The 20,738-nt window shown below is 37.9% G+C and overlaps 3 protein-coding genes across 6 annotated transcripts; 1 reads left to right on the top strand and 2 right to left on the bottom strand.

The window, feature by feature from the left end:
- The first annotated feature begins 796 nt into the window (after positions 1-796).
- Positions 797-7,813, top strand: LOC120010155. Of its 4 annotated transcripts, XM_038860863.1 has the most exons (14): positions 799-1,036; positions 2,250-2,664; positions 2,978-3,069; positions 3,370-3,528; positions 3,713-4,049; positions 4,734-4,852; positions 4,935-5,007; positions 5,074-5,297; positions 5,404-5,460; positions 5,545-5,710; positions 6,418-6,534; positions 6,628-6,798; positions 7,422-7,481; positions 7,558-7,813. In XM_038860863.1, exons 1-14 carry the CDS (start codon positions 990-992, stop codon positions 7,672-7,674), a joined length of 2,154 nt encoding a protein of 717 aa, XP_038716791.1. In that variant the 5' UTR covers positions 799-989; the 3' UTR covers positions 7,675-7,813. The 4 variants fall into 4 exon arrangements, with proteins under 4 accessions (XP_038716792.1, XP_038716790.1, XP_038716791.1 ...); XM_038860862.1 differs by having other exon boundaries at positions 798-1,036; positions 6,418-6,798; XM_038860864.1 differs by lacking the exons at positions 7,422-7,481; positions 7,558-7,813 and having other exon boundaries at positions 797-1,036; positions 6,611-6,770.
- A 229-nt stretch (positions 7,814-8,042) lies between these two features.
- LOC120010895 (protein MODIFIED TRANSPORT TO THE VACUOLE 1-like) lies at positions 8,043-13,304 on the bottom strand. Its single transcript, XM_038861806.1, has 5 exons — positions 12,773-13,304; positions 10,963-11,712; positions 10,566-10,721; positions 9,351-10,316; positions 8,043-8,670 (listed from the first exon to the last, which is right to left on the bottom strand). Exons 1-5 carry the CDS (start codon positions 12,977-12,979, stop codon positions 8,623-8,625), a joined length of 2,127 nt encoding a protein of 708 aa, XP_038717734.1. The 5' UTR covers positions 12,980-13,304; the 3' UTR covers positions 8,043-8,622.
- A 269-nt stretch (positions 13,305-13,573) lies between these two features.
- Positions 13,574-20,283, bottom strand: LOC120011281 (tRNase Z TRZ3, mitochondrial). Its single transcript, XM_038862359.1, has 12 exons — positions 19,797-20,283; positions 18,900-18,989; positions 17,217-17,261; positions 17,043-17,097; positions 16,900-16,943; positions 16,397-16,786; positions 16,009-16,277; positions 15,771-15,918; positions 15,614-15,664; positions 14,952-15,355; positions 14,190-14,856; positions 13,574-13,960 (listed from the first exon to the last, which is right to left on the bottom strand). Exons 1-12 carry the CDS (start codon positions 20,166-20,168, stop codon positions 13,640-13,642), a joined length of 2,856 nt encoding a protein of 951 aa, XP_038718287.1. The 5' UTR covers positions 20,169-20,283; the 3' UTR covers positions 13,574-13,639.
- Positions 20,284-20,738: the final 455 nt, after the last annotated feature.

The following is a 20,738-nucleotide window of genomic DNA, read 5'->3' as shown; positions in this document are numbered from 1 at the left end:
ATTGACCGATAACCGATCATTTGTTCAATTCATGTCAAAAAATAAATTGGCCGATAACCAAGATAACCGACCCATTGGTTCACTCCTAATTTGAGCTCAACTAGACTGCAATCATAAGTAGTAAACTAGGTTATTTTCTTGATAGAACCTGCAACATCAAGAAAATAAGGAATGTTCATTTGTCAGTGGATTCATTGAAGAATGACAAACTAAAATTTGATGACAGGTCAAAAGTGTTGCCACGTGTACTCATACAAAGTGTTGGGTGTGAGGGTGTTGAAAAGGTGTTAAAGGGATAAAAATCCCACATCGATTGTTGAGGGGCTTGGTGTCTAGTTTATAAGCTTGCCCAAGTCTTCAACCAATTGTCCAGCCTTTTCCAGGAAGGTGGGCTGGGAACTGCCACGGCCCAATGGGCTGAGATGGTGGGGAGGCTGGCTCTGGGTTGTGCCATTGTGGGATTTTCTACATGGTATCGAAGCAGGTGTGCTCGTCCCCGATGAAAAAATCCACTCGTTGGGCTTGGGCTTTGATACCCAGTCCACGAGTGCGGGGGAGTGTTGAAAAGGTGTTAAAGGGATAAAAATCCCACATCGATTGTTGAGGGGCTTGGTGTCTAGTTTATAAGCTTGCCCAAGTCTTCAACCAATTGTCCAGCCTTTTCCAGGAAGGTGGGCTGGGAACTGCCACGGCCCAATGGGCTGAGATGGTGGGGAGGCTGGCTCTGGGTTGTGCCATTGTGGGATTTTCTACAGAGGGTTATCCCTCTCGTTATATTGATTCCACGCCTGCTAAAACAGTCCAAAAACTTCAAAAGCAAAACGGCTGGCGGGAGATAAACCCCAGACCAACACAACAGATACTTACAAAATTATTCATCCGGTTTTTCTCTCTCTTCCTCGATCGCTGCGCCAAACAAACCCTTATAAGAGGATTCATGGCGTCACGACGTCTTCTTCTTCCTTCTTCCTTTTCTCTGATCTCTCTCCATGGCTTCGCTCTTGTCCTTGCGTCTCACAATCTTGTTTCAGCACTCGTAAGTTTTCTTCCCGATCTAGATTAGAGATATTTCTCTTTCGATTGGTTTCTCGGTTTATTATGTTTGCGCTTATGTGATTTTGGATCGGAAATTGTATCTGTGTATATGATTGGTTTTACATGTTTCGTTGTGTTATTTAGAAAATGGCTGTAGAGAAGATAAACAATAAGCTTACTTGCTTTTGATTTACAGATTTGTAGATAGTCGGAGCAGGGTAAATTGGTAAAATTTTAAAGATAAGGAAATTGAGTGTGGAGTTTTCGAAGTTATCAAATACCATCCAATTTGTATCTTCTGCTTCTTTAATCTCTTCCTAACTCCAAACATTAGTTTGACTCGAATATAATGCGTTGTGGTTGATACAAAAATTTTATGGTTCAAATTAATGGAAATTGATTTCTTTGTTTGAACAAAAAAAAAAGTGATTCATTGGATGACCTTTGGTGCAAATGGTTCCTAGCATGGCTATGATGAAATTGCTACAATGCCGTTGAACTGCTGATTACTTAACTTTTACTCATCTTTTTAGACATAAGCAACTGAAACGTCTGAATGTGATTCATATTGCAAGTGAATGTCATATTTATTGAAATTTAGGTATACAGTATTAGAGTTTAGATGAAGTGTGATCCATTACATATGTATATCAGTATATGGAGTTGGTTATCAAATACGTGAGTCGCTAGGCTCCTTGCCAACCACCAGTCCCCAGCTATTGCCCTTTAAACAAAATTGCGCCTGGGGCTGTGTATAATAAGCCAAAAGTGCCTTGAACACTGTTCTAGGTGTGAAAGATGTCCGCCTTTTCAAGTGAAGAAAATATGAGATTTATTTTGGACATTTGTCTTTACGTGATGGGTGCTTAAACGCTACCCTAAGGGCATCTGTTAACAGCACTGTTTTTATATATGTATATGGGTACTGATGACGGGTGCCCTTTGGGCTCAAATAAGGATTTTTAAGTTTCAATCATTGTATGCCATGTGTGATGAACACTCTCTCACCTAATTAAAATACGTATTCCAATACAGTTTTTTAAGACTTCAATAGACCTTTTTCATCCTTATCTTGTGCCCTAGGGGCATCCGTTATCATTTTCCTATGTATATAAGTCTATACAAAGTTCCTTTATTTATCTTTTTTGGATTTTTCACATTTATCTCTTATGGTTTCGCTATATGCCTCCATTGATTGTCTTCTTTTGTTGCAGACATTCTCCTTGTTCTAATAACAAACAAAATGCAAACGCCAGTCCATCCCATTCATCAAAACTCAATAAGAAAGAGCAAGGGCTTTATATCTTTTCAAAAGGTCATCCTTCTCTTAAATTTTGGTTAGTACGTTATGAGGCTTCAAGGTGTATATCTTCAAGAATATTATCATCCATGGTTTCATCTATTTGTTCTGACCATCCTGATGGTGAGAACGAAGCTTCTATGGCCAGAGCTCATGGTATTGGAATAGAATATAATCGGGTGAATTGTCTTGTATGGGTATTGCACGAATCTGCAAGGAACTTTTCTCTTTCTGTCGAGTCACTTGAACTGACTGGAAGTGATGCAGAGCTTTCAATGGCTTGGAATGGGAAGGATGTCAATGAATGGCACAGGCGTATTGCTTATCTGGTGCGTGCTGTCCTATCTAGATATTACTGTTCTGTTACCTGGCAACCATGATAAACTTAAGAATGATCATGAATTTCTTTTTCGTGTGTATATCCGCTAAATGTTGACGTCATTTATCTTAAGATCTGCTATACCCATTATCATACTCTGTTGCACTGCTGCTTGCATTATCATGTTTCAGCTTATATTTTGTTGTTTCCTTGGAACAACTGTCACGAAGATGTTTTAGTTGACTGGAGGTGGAACATACTTTATGAATCATTTGAAGACATGAAAAATGGAACAAGAACCACTTACTAACATGGCTGTTCAGGTAGCTATCTATGCTTTGCTGAAAATGGCAATTGAAATGGAGGTTTTGCTTTCCCATGATCGACACAACAATCCATCTCCTGTTAGAGAGATGTAAGTTAATATCTTCATATAATTCACTCTAATTCTGGTGTTCACAATTGAAGCTTTTCTGGTTGCACAAACATCCCCGTCAAGAGATGAATTTAAAAAATGCAGCGGTGTTTATGCAATCAGACCATTCTTCAGGAGGTGTGGTTGCATATTACCCTTTCCGTTTCTTTATTAAACAAGCATAGATTGCTTTCTCTGTGAACTGAATCTGAAGGAAGATGTGAAGATTGCATGTGTGCTCCAAGTTAACTATACTTATTATACCCAAACTGTAGTATGTCCGAATTTTTGTTGTTTCAGCTTGACTCCAAAGATGAATATGGTCGGCGAGTACATTGAAAGTCAATTGGGTTCAAGGCATGCAGCACTAGTATCATGGTTTAGAGTGGTGGAACTGCCACGTATATCCGGATATTTCATTCCTTTGTTGAAGAAGTGGTCAGTGGAATATGCAGGAAGGTTTGACAAAGAGACCTTTTACTTTTTTTTTCCTTCTCCCTTTGATAATAGACCACCTTCACAATGAATGTATTTTATTAACTAGCTGCTGTTTTGCAATATGCACTTTTTGCTTGTGGAATGCCTTTTGTTTTACCTCACGTTATTTGGCAGTCGAACTGAGCCTAAATGGGAAGGTCTTCAGTGGTGTTGCAGGGATTATTGTTGCCATAAGCTGCTGTGCTGCTGTGGGGAAATTGGGTCCTGGGCGTATTTCCTCTCCCTTGTTTACACTGTCAGTTGAGGACATTTTAGTAGAGCTCATGAATGTTTCATACAAACTAGTATCAGTGGAGAAATTGTATCAATTAGCAAGTGAAGCAGGATTTGAGCTTGACTTCCTGTCCCATTTTGGTGCAAAAGTTCTAACTGGTGAGAAAGGTGAAGAGCTGGAGTTTTGGATCGGGTTGGCTCAGAAAAAACTCACTGCAGCATTCCACAATGATGGTGTGATTTTACACACACAAAGTTCACACAAAAAGGTTAGTCAGTATTTTCATGTGAGCCTCCTGATCATCTTTAAAAATAATCTTGACAAGCTAGTTTGGGGCTTTGTTTCACATTAAATATTTTGTTTATCAAGTATTATTGTATTGAGATCATAGTTTTACCATTTACATCTAATTTAACTGTTGAGGTAATTTTTTTATTTTTTTGAACTATCATACTTGCTCAAATAAGATTGTATTTCGAATTTTTGACATTAGAAAGTATGTAAATTTTTGGGTCATATGACTCATCATGAAATTGTAGTTCTTATTTTTGTGTTTTTAATTTGTGTTTTACTATTTTATTAAGTATTTTATTAATAGAGAGTTTTTTTTTTTTAAAAAAAACCTCAGCTTTTAGAGAGAAGCTCGATATATATGAAGGATATTTTTTACGTACATAGTAGACCATCACATTATTGCATTCAGACCTTAATCCATCGTTCTCAATAGAATGAAATTTTGTTATGTAGAAAGAAGTAGTGAACCAACTCAGCTATATATTTTGTCAATCTTCTGTAGACAATTTTTTGCTTATTTTTGTTGATCAATGATTTTTTTTTTCCTGATTTTTCTTCTCTTCTATTTTTTCCTTTTATGTAGACGTTAACTACCAAATCTTCTGTTTGAAAAATCATGAATTTTTTGTCAACTACTCTAATTACAGAGCTTTGACAGGTTCAGGCAGATTGTTTGGCCACTCTAGGACTTTTCTCATATCTGGGGAGGAAAACTCGAGAATTCTTATGCAAAATGGGCATAAAGGATCTCGATGAGCTGGTTAAGGATTTCCTCAGGTAAATTTTTGCTTACTGCTTCTGAATATCTCAATGCATTCTAGAAGTATAGTGCTGAAGGACTTGGTTGGTTTGGTTGCAGCTACTTGGAGTGTGGCTGTCTTTTTATACACCCAGAACTTTCTTCTATTACTAATTACCAGATTTTCATGGAGGTAAGGGTATATTGTTCATCTGTTGAAAATATGTTAATGAACTGACGTGTAGAATTACTATTGCAGATAGTAACAGATGAAATTGGATGGCTCGATTTCTATGCTGCGCCCCCTTACTTTTGTAATCAGGAAAAGAAAAGGTCCAAACAGCATGCTATTCAAGCTGAGAAAGAGATTATTCTATCCAAGGTTTTTACAGTATGCTACGACGTGTTCTTTGGTTTTGCTCATTTCAGCCGTTCAACTCAGCAAGCCTTGGATCCAGAACTTCTTGCTTTTTTGCTCCGGAGGTATCTAATAATATCTAAACTATTATTACATAGATGTTTTTGTCTAAACTTCTTATCTGTTAGAATGACCAATTGGCTTTTAAGATGTGGTGCTGTCAATTTTCAGTCAGAGCCTTTTGACTGTGTGTCTGGAAGATTACTGGGCTGCTTATGATAGATCAGGGTATGAACTTCCTGCACATAATTAGATCTTCCTGGAAATTTAAAGGAAGTATTTGTGTCTATTTTCATTTCTTTTTTACTGCAGTGAACTGCCAAAGGTTGCAAAAATAAGTGCCTATGACAGCACACAACCAGCTGGACCTAAAGTTGCAGACAAGCTATCTGGAGTTTTGGAAGAACAAGTGCAAAGTACCTTATTCCCACAGGGATGTCTAATAGATATTTCTCAACAAGGATCTATGCTGAGAGAGGTGAATGTTCTTAAACCCGAGAGAATGGTTTAAAAGTACAAGAAATGACTAACCAAGGCTTTTTATGACGGTTAAATGCCTAAAAAACTATGATTCATCACTGAACTGAACTACTATTGGTTTTCTGATGAAAGCTGATTTTGATGTGGTCAATGAACCAGCTGATCTTGATGTGCCTTAACCAATAATTCAACCACAATTTTGATGTTTAAAAAACATTGGTCCGTTGTGAACAGAATTATTTTTGGTTTTCTGCTGAATTGCAATTGGGACGTGGTCAATGAACCTCAGTAACAATTAGATGTATTTAGGACTATCTGGAGATTCCCAATAACTTTGAAACTCCACTCTTGAGGACCCCTGCATACTGATTCTCTCTCTTCGATAAATAATGTTAGATTTCATTGAAGAGGATTATAATGTGTACTGAAAGCAGAGCATGATAAGAAGTATGCCCATACAGCCTAGTTCAAACTTTACAAAAGCATTTGACCGAACAAAAGCCCAACGAACCATAATAATACAATTTGGGTTTTCTCGCTTGCTACTTGTAGTTATTTTCCCTGATTAATTGATTCGCCAAGTTCAAGGCTTTAACCTTTGCTGCTCTTTTTATTTTCTTATTGATATGGTTTCCATCTTTGTCGGTATTTTCTAGTATATTTTACTTCGCTTGAGACAACTAACATTACTTAACTGTACACCAGGCTGCCAGTTCATCTAGAGCAATAACTTCTGCAGAGGTTTCCTGCCCTCCCAAAACAAACTCTATGCATGAAAATTTACTCCAGAAATACAGTGTAAAATTAGCATCTACAAGCACTGTAAGGCCAGTTACTTCTCTTTTAGTCGACATCAAAAATTATATTTTATCTGATGCTGCATTGCTAATATTGCAAGTTGGACTCTTTATGAAGAATATATGGATGGGGACTCATCTGCTCTTCCTGGACATCATGATCGCTCTGGAGCTACTTCTTAAGCGATTACGTGGCCATAGAATTACGAACAGGGAGAGAAAGAAGTTGAGAACAACAATGAACGATATTGCTTCACTTATTCCAATTACAATTCTGATGCTACTTCCTGTAAGCACTTTTGTCTCCTCTCTTTTTAGTCTACTCTGGTTTTCTTATATTAGAAAATGGGCTAAGTGAATTATCTCCTAGTATGCATGCAACGAAATTTACCCTTGAACAATAGCTTTGTGAGTATTGTAACAGAGTTCTTTGGAGGTAGATACTGTGAAATGCTATCCATTTTTATGATTTCCAACTATTTTTATTACTGAATTGAACAAATTAGATCAAAATCGCAAGACAACAGGAAAACCAAGCATTTGGAGAATAAGTTGGTCAGTAGTACAAAATTGTTTTTCTTGGTGTAAGTAATGGTTATTTTGTGCCCCTTTTTGTAAGAATGAGGTTTCTTCCTTGGTATCAATTCTCTTTGCTCTGCCACTTTGTCTTTGCACCCTCACAGAGAAATTCTTCCTTGTTAGCACGTCTTTGGGACCGTCTAAAATGGTCTACATCGTACACCGAGAATATGTTGTGCGGTATCTCTATTGAAATTATATCTCGGTTCCTGCTGAATGCTGACAGCAGCACACCATATACAATTCTGTTAAAAGCAAAATTAGTTAAGCTGCAGGAATACATTTCAGTAATGAGCTGATAAAGTCTCGTTTTTGTTTGCTATATATGACCAGGTATCTGCAGTAGGCCATGCAGCAATGCTTGCTGCTATCAAGAAATACATGCCATCATTGGTAAATTTTCCCCTTACAATTTGTGTAGATCATAAATCCTCTATATGTTAATCATGTTTTCATTTGTCATATCCAGATCCCTTCGCCGTACTCTTGCAAGAGGCTAGACGTTGTAAAACAGTTAAATAGAACTAAGAAGATGGATGTACGGTCTTGGAGCAACCTTCAAGATTCATCTTCTAAAACACCATAAACATTTTTTTCACTCGTCCTGAAATTTAATAATTGTTCCCTGTTTACTCTTTCAGAGAATGCTAAGTACTCTATACCATATTTGTAAATACACGGGTGTAAGACACTCCGGTGAAAGATAAAATCAACAGTTCCCATCATTTTAATCGAACTCGTTTCAAGCCCAAATGTTTCCCTTTCTGACCTTGTGGCTCATCCTCCTTGAGAATCGTGTCTTGCAGTTCCTTAATACACTGAGAACACCATCAATGTGCATCTGTAACTAATTTTTAACCGATTGGAAACCTGGCAATCAGATCTATCGGGAAGAAGTAGATTCGCACCTGGGTGTTAGAACCTCAAAAGGAGCAAAAATTACGAAGAAGAGCAGAAAAGGTAATCTGTGACTATCTATATTGACTTCTAAATTCATGCATTACAAGTCTTTCTCATGAAGCTATGAGAAAATTCTGAACAAGAGCAGAAAAGGCGGTCAGTGCCTGGCCGCCTCACACAGTGGCAGATACCGTATATTCACCATACATATATATTCCAAATTTGCAAAGCTAGCCAACCGCACATGATTTTCTCACCGGAAATCAAATAAAAAACTTAAAAATGCAATAATTACCACCTATACTGATTTCTACATGCATGCATTACAAACATTTCTCATGAAGCTCGCAAAAATAAGAATATGAGCAGAAAAGGTAATCAGTGACCACATATAGATTCCAAAATTACAAAGCTAACTACACATTATTTTCTCACTGGAACTCCACAAAAATGATTTATGAGAGCAATTTCTTTGCTTTAGCAATCTTTGTCCACTGATCTCCTGCAACTCTTTTTCCGAAGAAACACGTTAAGAACCTCATACATTATTTTGTTGCAAAATGATTCTTTTTAGCCTACCTCAAAAGGGCAGAGACGGCTTCAATCTATTTAGCTTCGATTAAATACATCATCATCAAAATCTTAAACCACTCTTTGAATCGCGAGCTGAAGCAAGATGGTCCTACAAGAAAGACAAGACATATTCCATTGTCAAGGCCTCAATAGTGCAATCTAGATAATTCATTGCCAAATCCAATCTCTGTAGAAACTCATACTATAAGAAAAGGACAATATCAAGATTTGTTCTTGGATATCTGACTAAAGGACTGAAATGAGCAGGTTGACTCAATAATACGACATAAACACACTACTTTAGGCAGAGGAAGAGTTGAGATAACATGGAAACATCAACATAGTTGCATCAATAGAAGACCAAACAAGCCTTGTAACCAGTTACTTACGAAGCAATGTTATTGTAGCCAATCGTTCTAGTTAAAGACATTAAAAAAGCAAGCATGCATGAACTTCAAATGTACCATGATGAAGTTCAGCAGATTGCAACCCATGGAAATGTATCAAAATCAAAATTAATCTTCTCATGTACTTCGTTGAGTATGCATTTGTGTACACAACTAAGCAGAAAATTAAAAACACAAACAATAATTGTAACTTTGTTCAAACACTGTGTTTAGGCATCTTTATCATGAGTTTCTACTCATATCCTGACCCCCGCCCATTGTGGGAGCCTTGTGCATAGGAGTTGTTACCACTATACCTTTACATGTATTTTGCTTTCGAAAAAAAGATGTATATGCATATGTTAAGATACACTAGAAACAAATTAGTCAGATGCAAACTTACCGAGATGAAATCAAATGCCCTTGTTTCCTCTTTCTTTGAGCTGCTCATTGTCGAACTAGGAGTTTGGTTTGGAAAGTTCGATTGGAATATATCAGGAAGTGGTGATGCACATTCTCCTTTTGCAGTATTAAGATTTCCAACAGCAGCATTTTGCACATTCAGATTACCAAGGTGTTGTAGATTATACATTGCAGCCAGGAATTGCTGCTGAGCAAAGAAATTTCCCATTGCACCATAATTTATTGGATGGGAATTGAAGGATGGATTCAACATAATGTCAGGATATTGCATATTACCCGAAGGAAATACTGGATTTGCATTCATCCCACCCCCTTCAGAACCAGCCATCCTACTTAAAAGATCACTAGAGATCTGCGGACCAGGACTACCACTAGAATCTGTGAGGACACTTTCATACAGACCACCAGCAACGTTTCCTTTCTGCTTCATCGGGGCACTGTTACTGATGGACAAACCACCCATTATATCAATTGCATCGGTCTCATGATTTAATTGTTCCTGTCCCACTTCATATTTGGACTCAAATATATCAAATAACTCAGATCCACCTTTATTTGCCACCATACATGTCTGACTAATACTAGGCTTATCATCAATAGTCATGCCCGAAAAGAGATCATTGTCGTGTTCTTTACCCTCATCGGTGTGAAATGAGACATCTGCAAAGGGGTCATCATCATTCTTCTGTTCACCAGTGCTTACACTAGAGCTCATGGTATTTCCAAATAAATCATCAATTAAAGGAGGTGACGCTGTTGTTGGATTTCCTATGCTAAAATCAATCGGATTCTTTGATGAGTCATCAATCACTAAAAACTCATCTGGATCTCCAGTGTCTATTAAATCAGGTATCTGAACAGCAGCAGCAGCAGTGACAGACTTTGCAGACTTCTCCAAATTATTCACCAAGCCAACTTCCTGTCCTCCTTCCAAAAGACTCAACACCTGTCCATCAAACAGCAAAGTATGTATGTCACTCATGTCAGAAATAGGAATTAGGGCTTCTCTCATCATATATTGAGGAGAAAAACATATATAGCGGTACTTGAAGACCTGTGCTTAGCTATACCCGCCCAGCAAACATACCAAAAACAAGAAGAGATCTTTGTTTCATTATACCGACTTTTTCCAATATCATGAGACATGAAAAAGTAACAAGAGCTTAAAAATTATTTGTATGATAGACTCGCTTACCTTGTTAGCCTTTTCCCTCAAAGAACTTTGGGGAGACTCAGAACATCGAATAGCCACCTCTTTGTTTTCACAATAATAAGCAGCTATGACTAAAAAAGGTTCATCATCTTTCTTCCTCAAAATTGCCTCAAGAATACAAACAGCTTTCATCCGAACCTGTCAAACAATAGCCCAGAATTTACAGAAAGGAAGTATAAGTACGTGTCAGGAAGACATTTTCATGGCAAGAATATGACATTTAAAAGGAAAATCATCCAAGGAGATGACATTCAGGTTGGACTTTAGTAGCCTGAAATTCTAAATTAAAGGGAACAGCATCCTTTAAGTAGTGATGTGCATGCATCTGAGAGATTGGGGAGGGAGAATCCTGTAAAAAAAATCAACATTAGGAGCTTGCCTGCCATAATGGAGACTGGAGTTTGGCATCAAGAGCATGAGTTAAAGCCAGTCCATCCAACTTTGAAGCCTCCACAAGAAAAGCTTGGATGGCATCTCGTGTGGGTTGTAGACGGACACCACCAGATGTGACAACAGTCTCCAACAACCTCTCCTCACGGGTTTTACTCTCTGCAAAACTTGAACTGGAGTCCCCATTCGCTATTTCCGTCTTCATTACTCTTGAATCATGATTCCAACCTCCACCAGCCACATCCCTTGATATCCCAACCCTACCCTGAGTTTCAGTTCGTAACTCAACTGGGTCATATCTATCTGAGTAGTCAGTTTCTGAGGTCAAGGACCGTTGAAGATTTGGACTTTTGTAGCTTCCATTGTCGCTCTTTCTTAGAGAATGGCCCTGAGTAATAGTACTGATCCCCTGCTTAATAGATGCACTGCCAAGACCAACTACCTCACTAAGAAATGATTTCTTATCATCTGAGGGCATTTCATAATTTGTATTGCCAAATCCTTGTATTCGTTTATTAAGATCTTCAGCAGGTGCTGGCTTACTGTCCTCTGCAGAAAAGATGGCTGCTATTGCCTCATTAGCTGTGTCCCGCACTGCCTTGTTCAGGGAATCACCCTTCAAAGGATTCAACTGCCCTTTGTAATGAGATAACTGACGCACAGCAACTGAATGTCTCTGCATTTCCCTCCTGAACTCCGAACCAGACTTTGCAACGGCATATTTTATTAACCTCAGAGCCTGCATAAAAATGTGGACAGTCAGTACTAACACATCTCATTTCATTATTCAGTTAACAACTCCATAAAAATTGAAGGGAAGGAGGTACTAACAAGCACAGATATTAAATATCTCAGATTATTAATTCAGAATGAAAGAGAGACTAAGGAAGGTGTTTCCACTATATCAAAGCTATCAGAATGGAATGGAAGAATGCATACAGTTTTTTGAGCCACCAAAAGATATTTTTGAGGATACAAGGTGAAATGTACAGGTCTCCCATACACACAGACAACATGATCAAAAGATGAACGTAGCAGAGATGAGAATGTTTCATTAAAAGAGAGATGATACAAGGAAAATCATGATAGGGAAGAAGATAATTGGATATAAGATACAGGTAATTTCGAACCGTGTAAAGATTGTGCTATGCTGCTAAAAGTGGAATGGAAAGTGGAATGGAAGGGAAAGAAAAACCTAAGGGGAAGATGATATGAGAGAATAGATGGCACAAAAAGACATGGATAGAAGCTATAAATGAAATGGATATCCTTCCCATTACTGGAGAGCATAACTCTAAATAGGCTCAAATGATGAAGCAGAATCCATTACATAACAGGTAGACACTTGACGGTGTTTGATATTACAGCATTAAAGATGACGAGGATTCTATCTTTTACAGATTTTCTCAGCGAAAAAGAAGAAGATAATTACTTTATATTACTCTCCCCGCAAAAAATACAGTCCTGCCGACCAAGCAGAATATGAACTATCAGAAACCCATTTCAACCATACTGACCTACCATTCTCTCATTTTAAAAAGCCCTAACGAACAGAACAGATAACTATTGCCACGCTTTCTTTATACACAACGAGATGAGCAATATCACACCAATGCCAAAAGCACCCTCCATGTAAAGATATCAAAACCCCAAATTCCTGCTATAACAACTATCGCCGATACCCAATAAACTGAAGTTTTCACCAAATAAAAACCAACTAGCAATTGAAACAAATTCAAAATTTCCTATTTCAGTGTATAATTCGCACGTATTCAACAACAATCAGCCCAATAAAATACCTTCTGTTTAACAATAGGGCTCTTATGCTCGAGTCGCTTCAATATGAACTCCGAGACCTCCTTGACGATGCTAACATGCGAGGATCGCAGAAGCTCGCATATCTCCTCCAGTTTGTAAACAGGAGTCACCTTGTCCTCATCGGAGGTCGCTGTATCGATCATGCGAGATCTCCAATACGATTCTACAGCTCTACGGCTCGAATCCATGACCCCAATCCACCGAAAAAATAAATTATCTTCCCGAACTAATAAGCCCAAATTAAACCCCTCGCGATTCAAAATCGAACTATTCTCCTCAAACAGTACAAAGCCCCCAAAACGGTCGTATCTGATATGTATGATTCGGGTGAATCGGGCCCGTCGAAATAAGTGGACACCGATCGGAGATTCAACAATATGACGTATTTTTGATTCGAATTGCTCCGATTTCAGTGGCTTAGGGCTGATTGCCGAAGGAAAGAACTTTCAACTGCTCGAACAAGAGAGAGAGCTCGGGAATGTGGAGGGGGCAGAGAGAGAAACGTGTTGGGCCTGGCCAACAGACGGGTTTTAGTACCAAAAGACAGGTCAGCAGGAGAGTACTTGAGCGCGCCACGCACGCTAGCTCATGTCCTAAATTGTCTTTTAACAAAAATTATAATAATGATCGGCCGTTGCTTTGTGGGCTCAGCCCAGAAACTAGTACTTGAGCATCAATGGGCCTCAATTGTCACTTCATTGGCTCAAAGGCCACACATAGTGTAAAGGTGGGCCATCGAATCTCAAAAAAAAATAAAAAAATATCATGATCTTATTACAAAATTCAACAAAAATCGAAACTCTATTAAGGAAAAATTCAATTACAATAATTTAGAATACATTAATTATTTACAAAGTGGCAGTTAGAGCGTTCATAGCATCATCTAATTCATCCTCAACTACCATCTCATTCCTGAAGAGCAGCTTAATATATGGAAGAATTTTAGGGACAAGAGGCAAATCTGCTATGTTAACACTCATCATGTCAAACGCAATGCATGTTTTGTGCATGTGGGTATCATCAAATACAGGGATTTTGGGGTATCTTTGGCTGAAATGGGTGAGGATGATGCGATATGCACCAGCAGAGTCTCCAACTTCTATGGCTTCCTTTGTTGTGCTGTGGTTTTTTGCCACAGCCTCCTCCATCATTCCGTCCTCGAACGTCGCCTGCAAATGGCCAGAAACAAGCTAGTCAATCACAAACTATATCTTTCGAAAGTGGGCATGAATATAATTCCCAACATCAGAACCCAAATCAAGATAACAATAACTAGAGGACATGGTGATGTGCAACAAGACAATTACATTAACCTTGCAACACAATTATTAGCTACGGCATAAATGGATTCTCGAACGACAATAACTATACAAAGAAAGTTCAGTTCATTTAACTTGCCTCATGTATAAGAACCGTAGCTCCACGAGATGCCTCTACCAGTTCAGGGCAAGGCCTTGTGTCACCTGAGTACACAATCTTCCATCCTGGTATCACTTTTCCAACACTATTGCTTCTCTCTGACGCCTTCAAGGCAATACCAAATGCCTGAGGACAGTGCACCACCGGGACACTAATCAAAGTCTCCAATCCTGCTTCTGTTAGCACTTCCTTCAATGTCTTCAATAATGGAAATGCCGGGCTATTGTCAACTGCGCTACCAGGTCTCTTCCAATAGCTTTGCATTGGACTACCTCTAGCAAATATAGTAGACTCAATATTCGTTGTTACTCTATTGCTCATTTCCTCTAAATTATCTGGACTTCCTGTAGATAAGCTATCCTTATTTGATTCATTATTTTCCTCAAAAGCTTCCCATGAACCTTTCATGGTGTTTCTACAATCAAGGAACTGCATATCTAGATCTTCAAGTCTTTCATATGCATCCAGATATCTCTTAAGCTGCCGCGGTCCAACAACAAGTAATGGTCTATGAGGCACTCCCTTCAACAAATCACGTCGCAGAGCAAGAATTCTGGCTAAACCCGTGTGGTGATCAGCATGTATATGAGAAATCCAAACGCAACTCAGATTCTTTACAGCATTATCAGCACCTTCCACTCCATATCTATTATTAAGAAACACCAACTATTGTTGTACAGAAGTGAATGACAAAAGCTTGTGATGATAAAAAGGTAAATAAGAAATCATTTATGGCATTACCTTCGTTTTAGTTGTCCCAGCGTTCCTTCCCCACAATCTAAGAGCAAACTCCCTTTCGAGAATAAATTGATATAGACAGAGCTAACATTCCTATACTTAGAAGGCTGGGACGAACCTGTTCCCAGAAGAACAATCTCCAGGTCATCCCTCCTTATGTTTTCCAAACAAGGAGGCTTTGTCTTCTCATCTAGCCACGGTTCTTCAATCATAACTCCATTACCTTCTACCGGATGAATCTCCTCCTTTGTTTCTCGATACTCATGCCATAAATTCCTGATCAGTCGGGCAGCATCAGCAATATCTGGAGTCTCTAAGAGTAGCTCATTGATGACATCTGATGGAGACATCAAACTTGGAATACAAGATCTATCCAATCCAAGATGAGCATAAGGACGCAAAGTGTACTGTTCCAATATTCACAAAGAATGCCGGCATTAAACACAGATATGGAACAAAAAAAAATATAGATGGCCATACTGTGGAATAGAGCATATATGGACGGGTTGTGTTAGGCAAAGAAAAAGAAATAGTAAGAAGGAACAAAATAAACATTGTTGTTTTGCTGAGGAGAAGAAACCGACAGCATTTGGTTAAGAAAGGGGGAAAAGATGGAACCACACTCTAAAACAAGGTTCGGGAATCAACCACATATAAGACATTACCTTCAAGAGATTTTCAGCAGAAATGCTTTCACATAGCTTTGCAACAGGAGCCTGAAAAAAAAATCAAAAATGAAAATGTCAATCATTCTTACAGAATTTCACAACTACTATCAACTTTGAAGAAGATAATTTGCCCTATTAAGATGTCAGGACAAACCTCACTCTGAATAACAGAATCTGATGACGACTTTTCAAAATGTTGAAGAGACCAAAATCCTGGGGCTGGAAAGAACTGAGGACACATGTAATTAAGTCGTGCTGCTATTCTAGCACTCGATTTCAAAATGGGAATTTCCACATTCTTCCTGCAAACAGTGTTAGTACCCAGCATCGATCATCAACTGGAGTCTGCAACTACTATCAGAAAGAGAAAGATGTGAAGAGCAGTGATTTACATTTCATGTCCAGCGATAATATGCTCTGCCGAGCCAAGTTTCTTCATCCACTTCTGATAAAGAGGACTTCTCACAATAGAGGTAGGACTTAAATGAATGACACAGTTCACAGTCTTTGTAGTCTCTGTTCCATTAGATGAGGAATCGGCATAATAATTATTGAGGGACCGTGTGGATAATAATTCCTGTACATGAGATTCTGTTGGGCAGTCGACAAGTAATACGATAGGACCAGGAACAGAAGAATCCATCACATCACTTGGATGAACCTAAGATAATTCAATGCAAATAGAACCATGTAAGATACCCATGGGAGGGAAGAAACATTAAATAAACCAGAAGTACAGGAGAAATAAAACTTCCCCTAGTTTTGTCATCTATAACCCACCATGGTATCATGCCGATCTGACTTCACTGAATTACCAAGTTGTAGTTCTCTATACTTTGGACCAGGTTTCAAACCAAGGGCCTTAGCTTTAACCGGATCAAATTTCCCCATAATTTCCGGCAATTCACAAACATATACGACAGACATATCAACAGGCTTTTTTGCAGACCCTTGTGAGGAACTTGGTTGCAGGAGAAATGCTGATATCTTGACAACCTCATCTTTCACAAGAACAATGGGGTCCACAAACTTACTTGTATTAGGCAAAGCCGCAGCCTCAGAAGAAGAAGTAGAACCAGAACTACTCGTATGAACCATGGCAGCATGTGGGATAAAACACTTCATCGCATCAACTAAATACTTTAATTCAGATGGACCCCATACATTGACCTTCAAAGTATCATCAACCAAAGTTAAACAAACATGTGATGCATATGCCTTGAATTTAAGTCGAAAATCAATATATGAGAAAGGCAGAGACATGAAAATGATTCAATACTCACAGACATTCCCTGTTCTCCAATGCCAGCCAGAGTCAAAAGCAAACCTGAAATGTTTACTCAAAAGTGAGTACCTGAGCACTGTTAGAACAAGAACTATAGTTAATAACTTAACAACATCCTAGGATATTTGTTGCAGAGCAAACCTGGAAGTCCACCCGCTGTCTCTGAGCAGACACGAGAGAGAAATATATAATCAATCTGAAGAAGCAAATCAATGAATCAAGATTCTTCCTACATCATTTAAACTCGCAAAGTGGACACAACCAAAAGCTCAAAACACAAAAAGAGGGAAAAGGGATTTTTCTCGGGATCAATACCTTCGATAACTTAATTTTATGCTCTGTGCAGAATCGTTGTAGTCCCTGCAATGAAGGAAAATTGTATTGGTGATGATGAAGTGCTTCAGAACCATCACATCATTAAATGTTATGATAGACCTTTTAGTAATTTGTACAAGAGAAGGGTAAGAAAAAGGTGTGACATGTGGTTGTTAAGCAGCAGTCCACTTGTAGCTTTTCTACTAGGATAGTGTTTTCTGTAGTTAAGGTGATTTTGGGGGCAGAAGGGAGGCTGTCTGGGAAATTAGGTCAAAAGGAATGGGAGGTCCTAAGCTTCTTGAAAGCTAGGTTATCATTATCCTGTTCCATTTTCTTTAAACCAGTTTATTCTATCTCAATATATCAGTTTGTTCACATATATTGTCTCAGAGGTACATCTGTGACAGTTTGATCTTATCATGTTATAATCACGTATTCTTGAAAGCAAATACTCCTGAACTTGCCCTGCTCACTCAGTGCACGAAACAGGACCAGTTAAATGTTATCAGGGAGAAAATCATAGAAAATATAGGAATGAGCAGATTCAGTGAAAAACACAGTTGCATGAACCCATCTAAAATCCCCAGTTTCTATAATCCCATACTTCAAATCCGACAATCAACAAAGCAACTCATATCCCTGGATAAATGTGGTCTATGTAGATGGAATAGAGTGGTAGCAAAATTCGGCTTTCAACTCTACCACTCATTTTGCCAAAAAAAAAACCCTACTCATATTTATTATTGAAACATGAATGTATAATACTCAAACAGCGATGCCAACAGTTTTTTCCAATTTCCCCATTCCACCGCTCTAGGCAAAGAAAGGGCATCTAGTTCCCACTTTTTATAGTCAAGAAATTTTCCTATAACAATGTTCGATAACTTTTATTTAGACATACACATAATTGTACAACTAGACCCACATATTAGTCTAAACACATATTAGGCATATGAGTGTGCAAGAACAATTGAGGTGCATATATGCAAAGAAGCAGACGCAAACATACACACATATGCCTCCAGCTATCAAATATGTTAAACTTTGACAATTCTTTAAAATTCAACTATTTTAAGAAACCAAGTTATTGGAAGGATGGATTATAATTTACAATTCCTTTAAAATTCAGACTATATGAATTATCAGAATGCTTTATAGAAGTTACTCTTATTCTTAATGCGAAAACTATAAACAAATTTAACACTTAAACGCAAATAAAGCTTCAAAATATCAAATTTTACCAGCACATATAACGATGAAATAATTTATATAAATGTATTGATAGGGCAAATGTATCTCAATCACAAAACATACTTTTGAAAGCCACTAATGGGTAATTACAGGATAGAAGCAAATGGTGTACTGTGTACGTCAAAAGATGTGAGAGAGGACCCACTACTAGAGGGGAGATTAGGAAAGAATGGGTTAGGAATGGGAGAAAAGGAGATATTTTGGGGGTGCGACTCTAAGAGTATCATTATCAACTTATTTACGAAGATAAGAAAATGAATTTTTTGTTTTTGTGTATGTTTGTGTTAAGTGTAAATAATGGAGAAGTCTCTTGGGATCTTTAATTCAATCGGGAACATTATTTTCTCTATTCAATTTATTTGCACTAGTTTGAGATTTAATTCACCAACATAATTTTACCATATTGAACAGAAATCGCCACCCTCCAATTACCTCTCCAGCATTAAAAATAAACCTTTGCTTGTCAAAGAAGAGCAGGACTGAAGGCGATGTATCCTGAGTATCCAATCCAGTCCCTAAAATCTGTTTAAGAAATTAGAAACGTAGTCAATGTAACTCACTTCTAATTACATTCTGATCATACACAAAGCAAATTTTGTTTTAAAACGGCAGAAAAAGAAAATACAGTGCAATTTCCGAGGAAAGCACAAGGCAGACACGTTCTAAATAGATCCTGCAAAATGAACTTAGACACGGCTGTGATAACTGACAACTCATATAAACAACAATCAGCATGCCGAAAATTTAGGCCATTCGCCAGTTCTACCCCTTTAAATGTGAGGGAAAAAATTTGTATTTCAAACTATAAGTTTGATAATCACCATCATCCATCCCTCAGTTTCATTTTTTAATCCTCTAGACACCAGCAGATGCAATTTATAGATAACAAAATAATGAAAATCCGCAAGTCCGAAAAACAAGGTATACATATAACTCAGTCTTCCAGATTTACCCGCTATCCATGGTTCCAAGAAACCACAAAGACCCAATTCTCTCTAACCTAAAATTGCAGAGAACCCACAAGCCAATTAGACAGATATAATTTGACTGTTTAGAAACATGCCTTGAACCAACAGGTACGAAAAAATCCATTGCCCAATCGATTTAAAGAGAAAGAAACCATAGCTGCAAATGCCAGCTTAAATAGAGGATAGCTCACTTCTCTAATTGCATATCTTAAAAATAGACAAAGCAAAGCCAATTAACATTAAAGTGCAACTCAATATTCCAAAAGCTAATATAATGGTCAATGCATTCACTTCATCAATCTACCCCATCTGACAAAACACACCCAAATTCAAAAAGAATGCAAATTTAAGTGGACCTCACCTGCACATAGGCTATGGTATTGACAGGATTGAGCTTGCGCTCTTTATGCTGCAGATTCCTCTTGGATTTATCACTCTTGTCTCCTCCCTCGGCCTTTCTTTTATTAAACGCCAAGGACTGAGTTTCATCCATTAGGAGCCCTTTGTCCCTGTTTCCGTATCTACTCCTGTCCTCCTTGAATGTACTGCTGCTCCTCTTTCTGATATTGGAGGACTGACGAGCGGCGGCGTGGCGTCGTTGTGAGAAGCAAGAAGAGATGGAGGTGAAGAAAGAGAAAGATTTGGTTCTGCCCAGAGAAAGAGAGGGTTTCAGTGGAGCGAGGAGTGGAGAAGCGGAGAAGAAGAGGCGCAGAGGAGTACCGATTTGGGGCATCTGCGTTTGAATTGGGCGTTGTGTTTGGTATTTATGTAGAAAAATATGCAGTCAAGGTCTTAAAAGGTTTATGGAGAAGGGATGGAAGAAGCGCCGCCTCCCTCGTTTATTTCCGGTGACTGCGTCCACGACCGTTTAATATGATGAACGGACCATGTTTTGTTAATAACTTAATTTATGGCTAATATATGCAAAAGCAAAATTAGGGAAACCTAGGCCTTATTATTATACCAAATAAATTTAATTTTCAAAAAAAATCAATTACTAAATTATTTACAACATTATAAAGCCAAATATTTTTATTTTTTTAATCTACCACGACTACAATTTAGACATGGAACCAAATAAAAAAAATTAAAATCTTAAGAAATATTAAACTACAATTTTATTATTGTAAATATAATATTCTAATATCTTTTAATAGTATTTTAAGAAAAAACAATAATAATTTATTCGAACTACTTTACTCTAAATTTAATACCAATATATTTGATTCAAAAAAGAGGTGGAGTTGATGTTCATCAAAAACAAATTGTTATGAAACTGCACCGATACTATATTATAGTATAG

The sequence above is a fragment of the Tripterygium wilfordii genome, chromosome 12 (assembly GCF_013401445.1).
Source record: "Tripterygium wilfordii isolate XIE 37 chromosome 12, ASM1340144v1, whole genome shotgun sequence".
NCBI classification, from domain to species: Eukaryota; Viridiplantae; Streptophyta; class Magnoliopsida; order Celastrales; family Celastraceae; genus Tripterygium; species Tripterygium wilfordii.
Note: the sequence above shows the minus strand (reverse complement) of the source record. Positions and strands in the feature narration are given on the sequence as shown.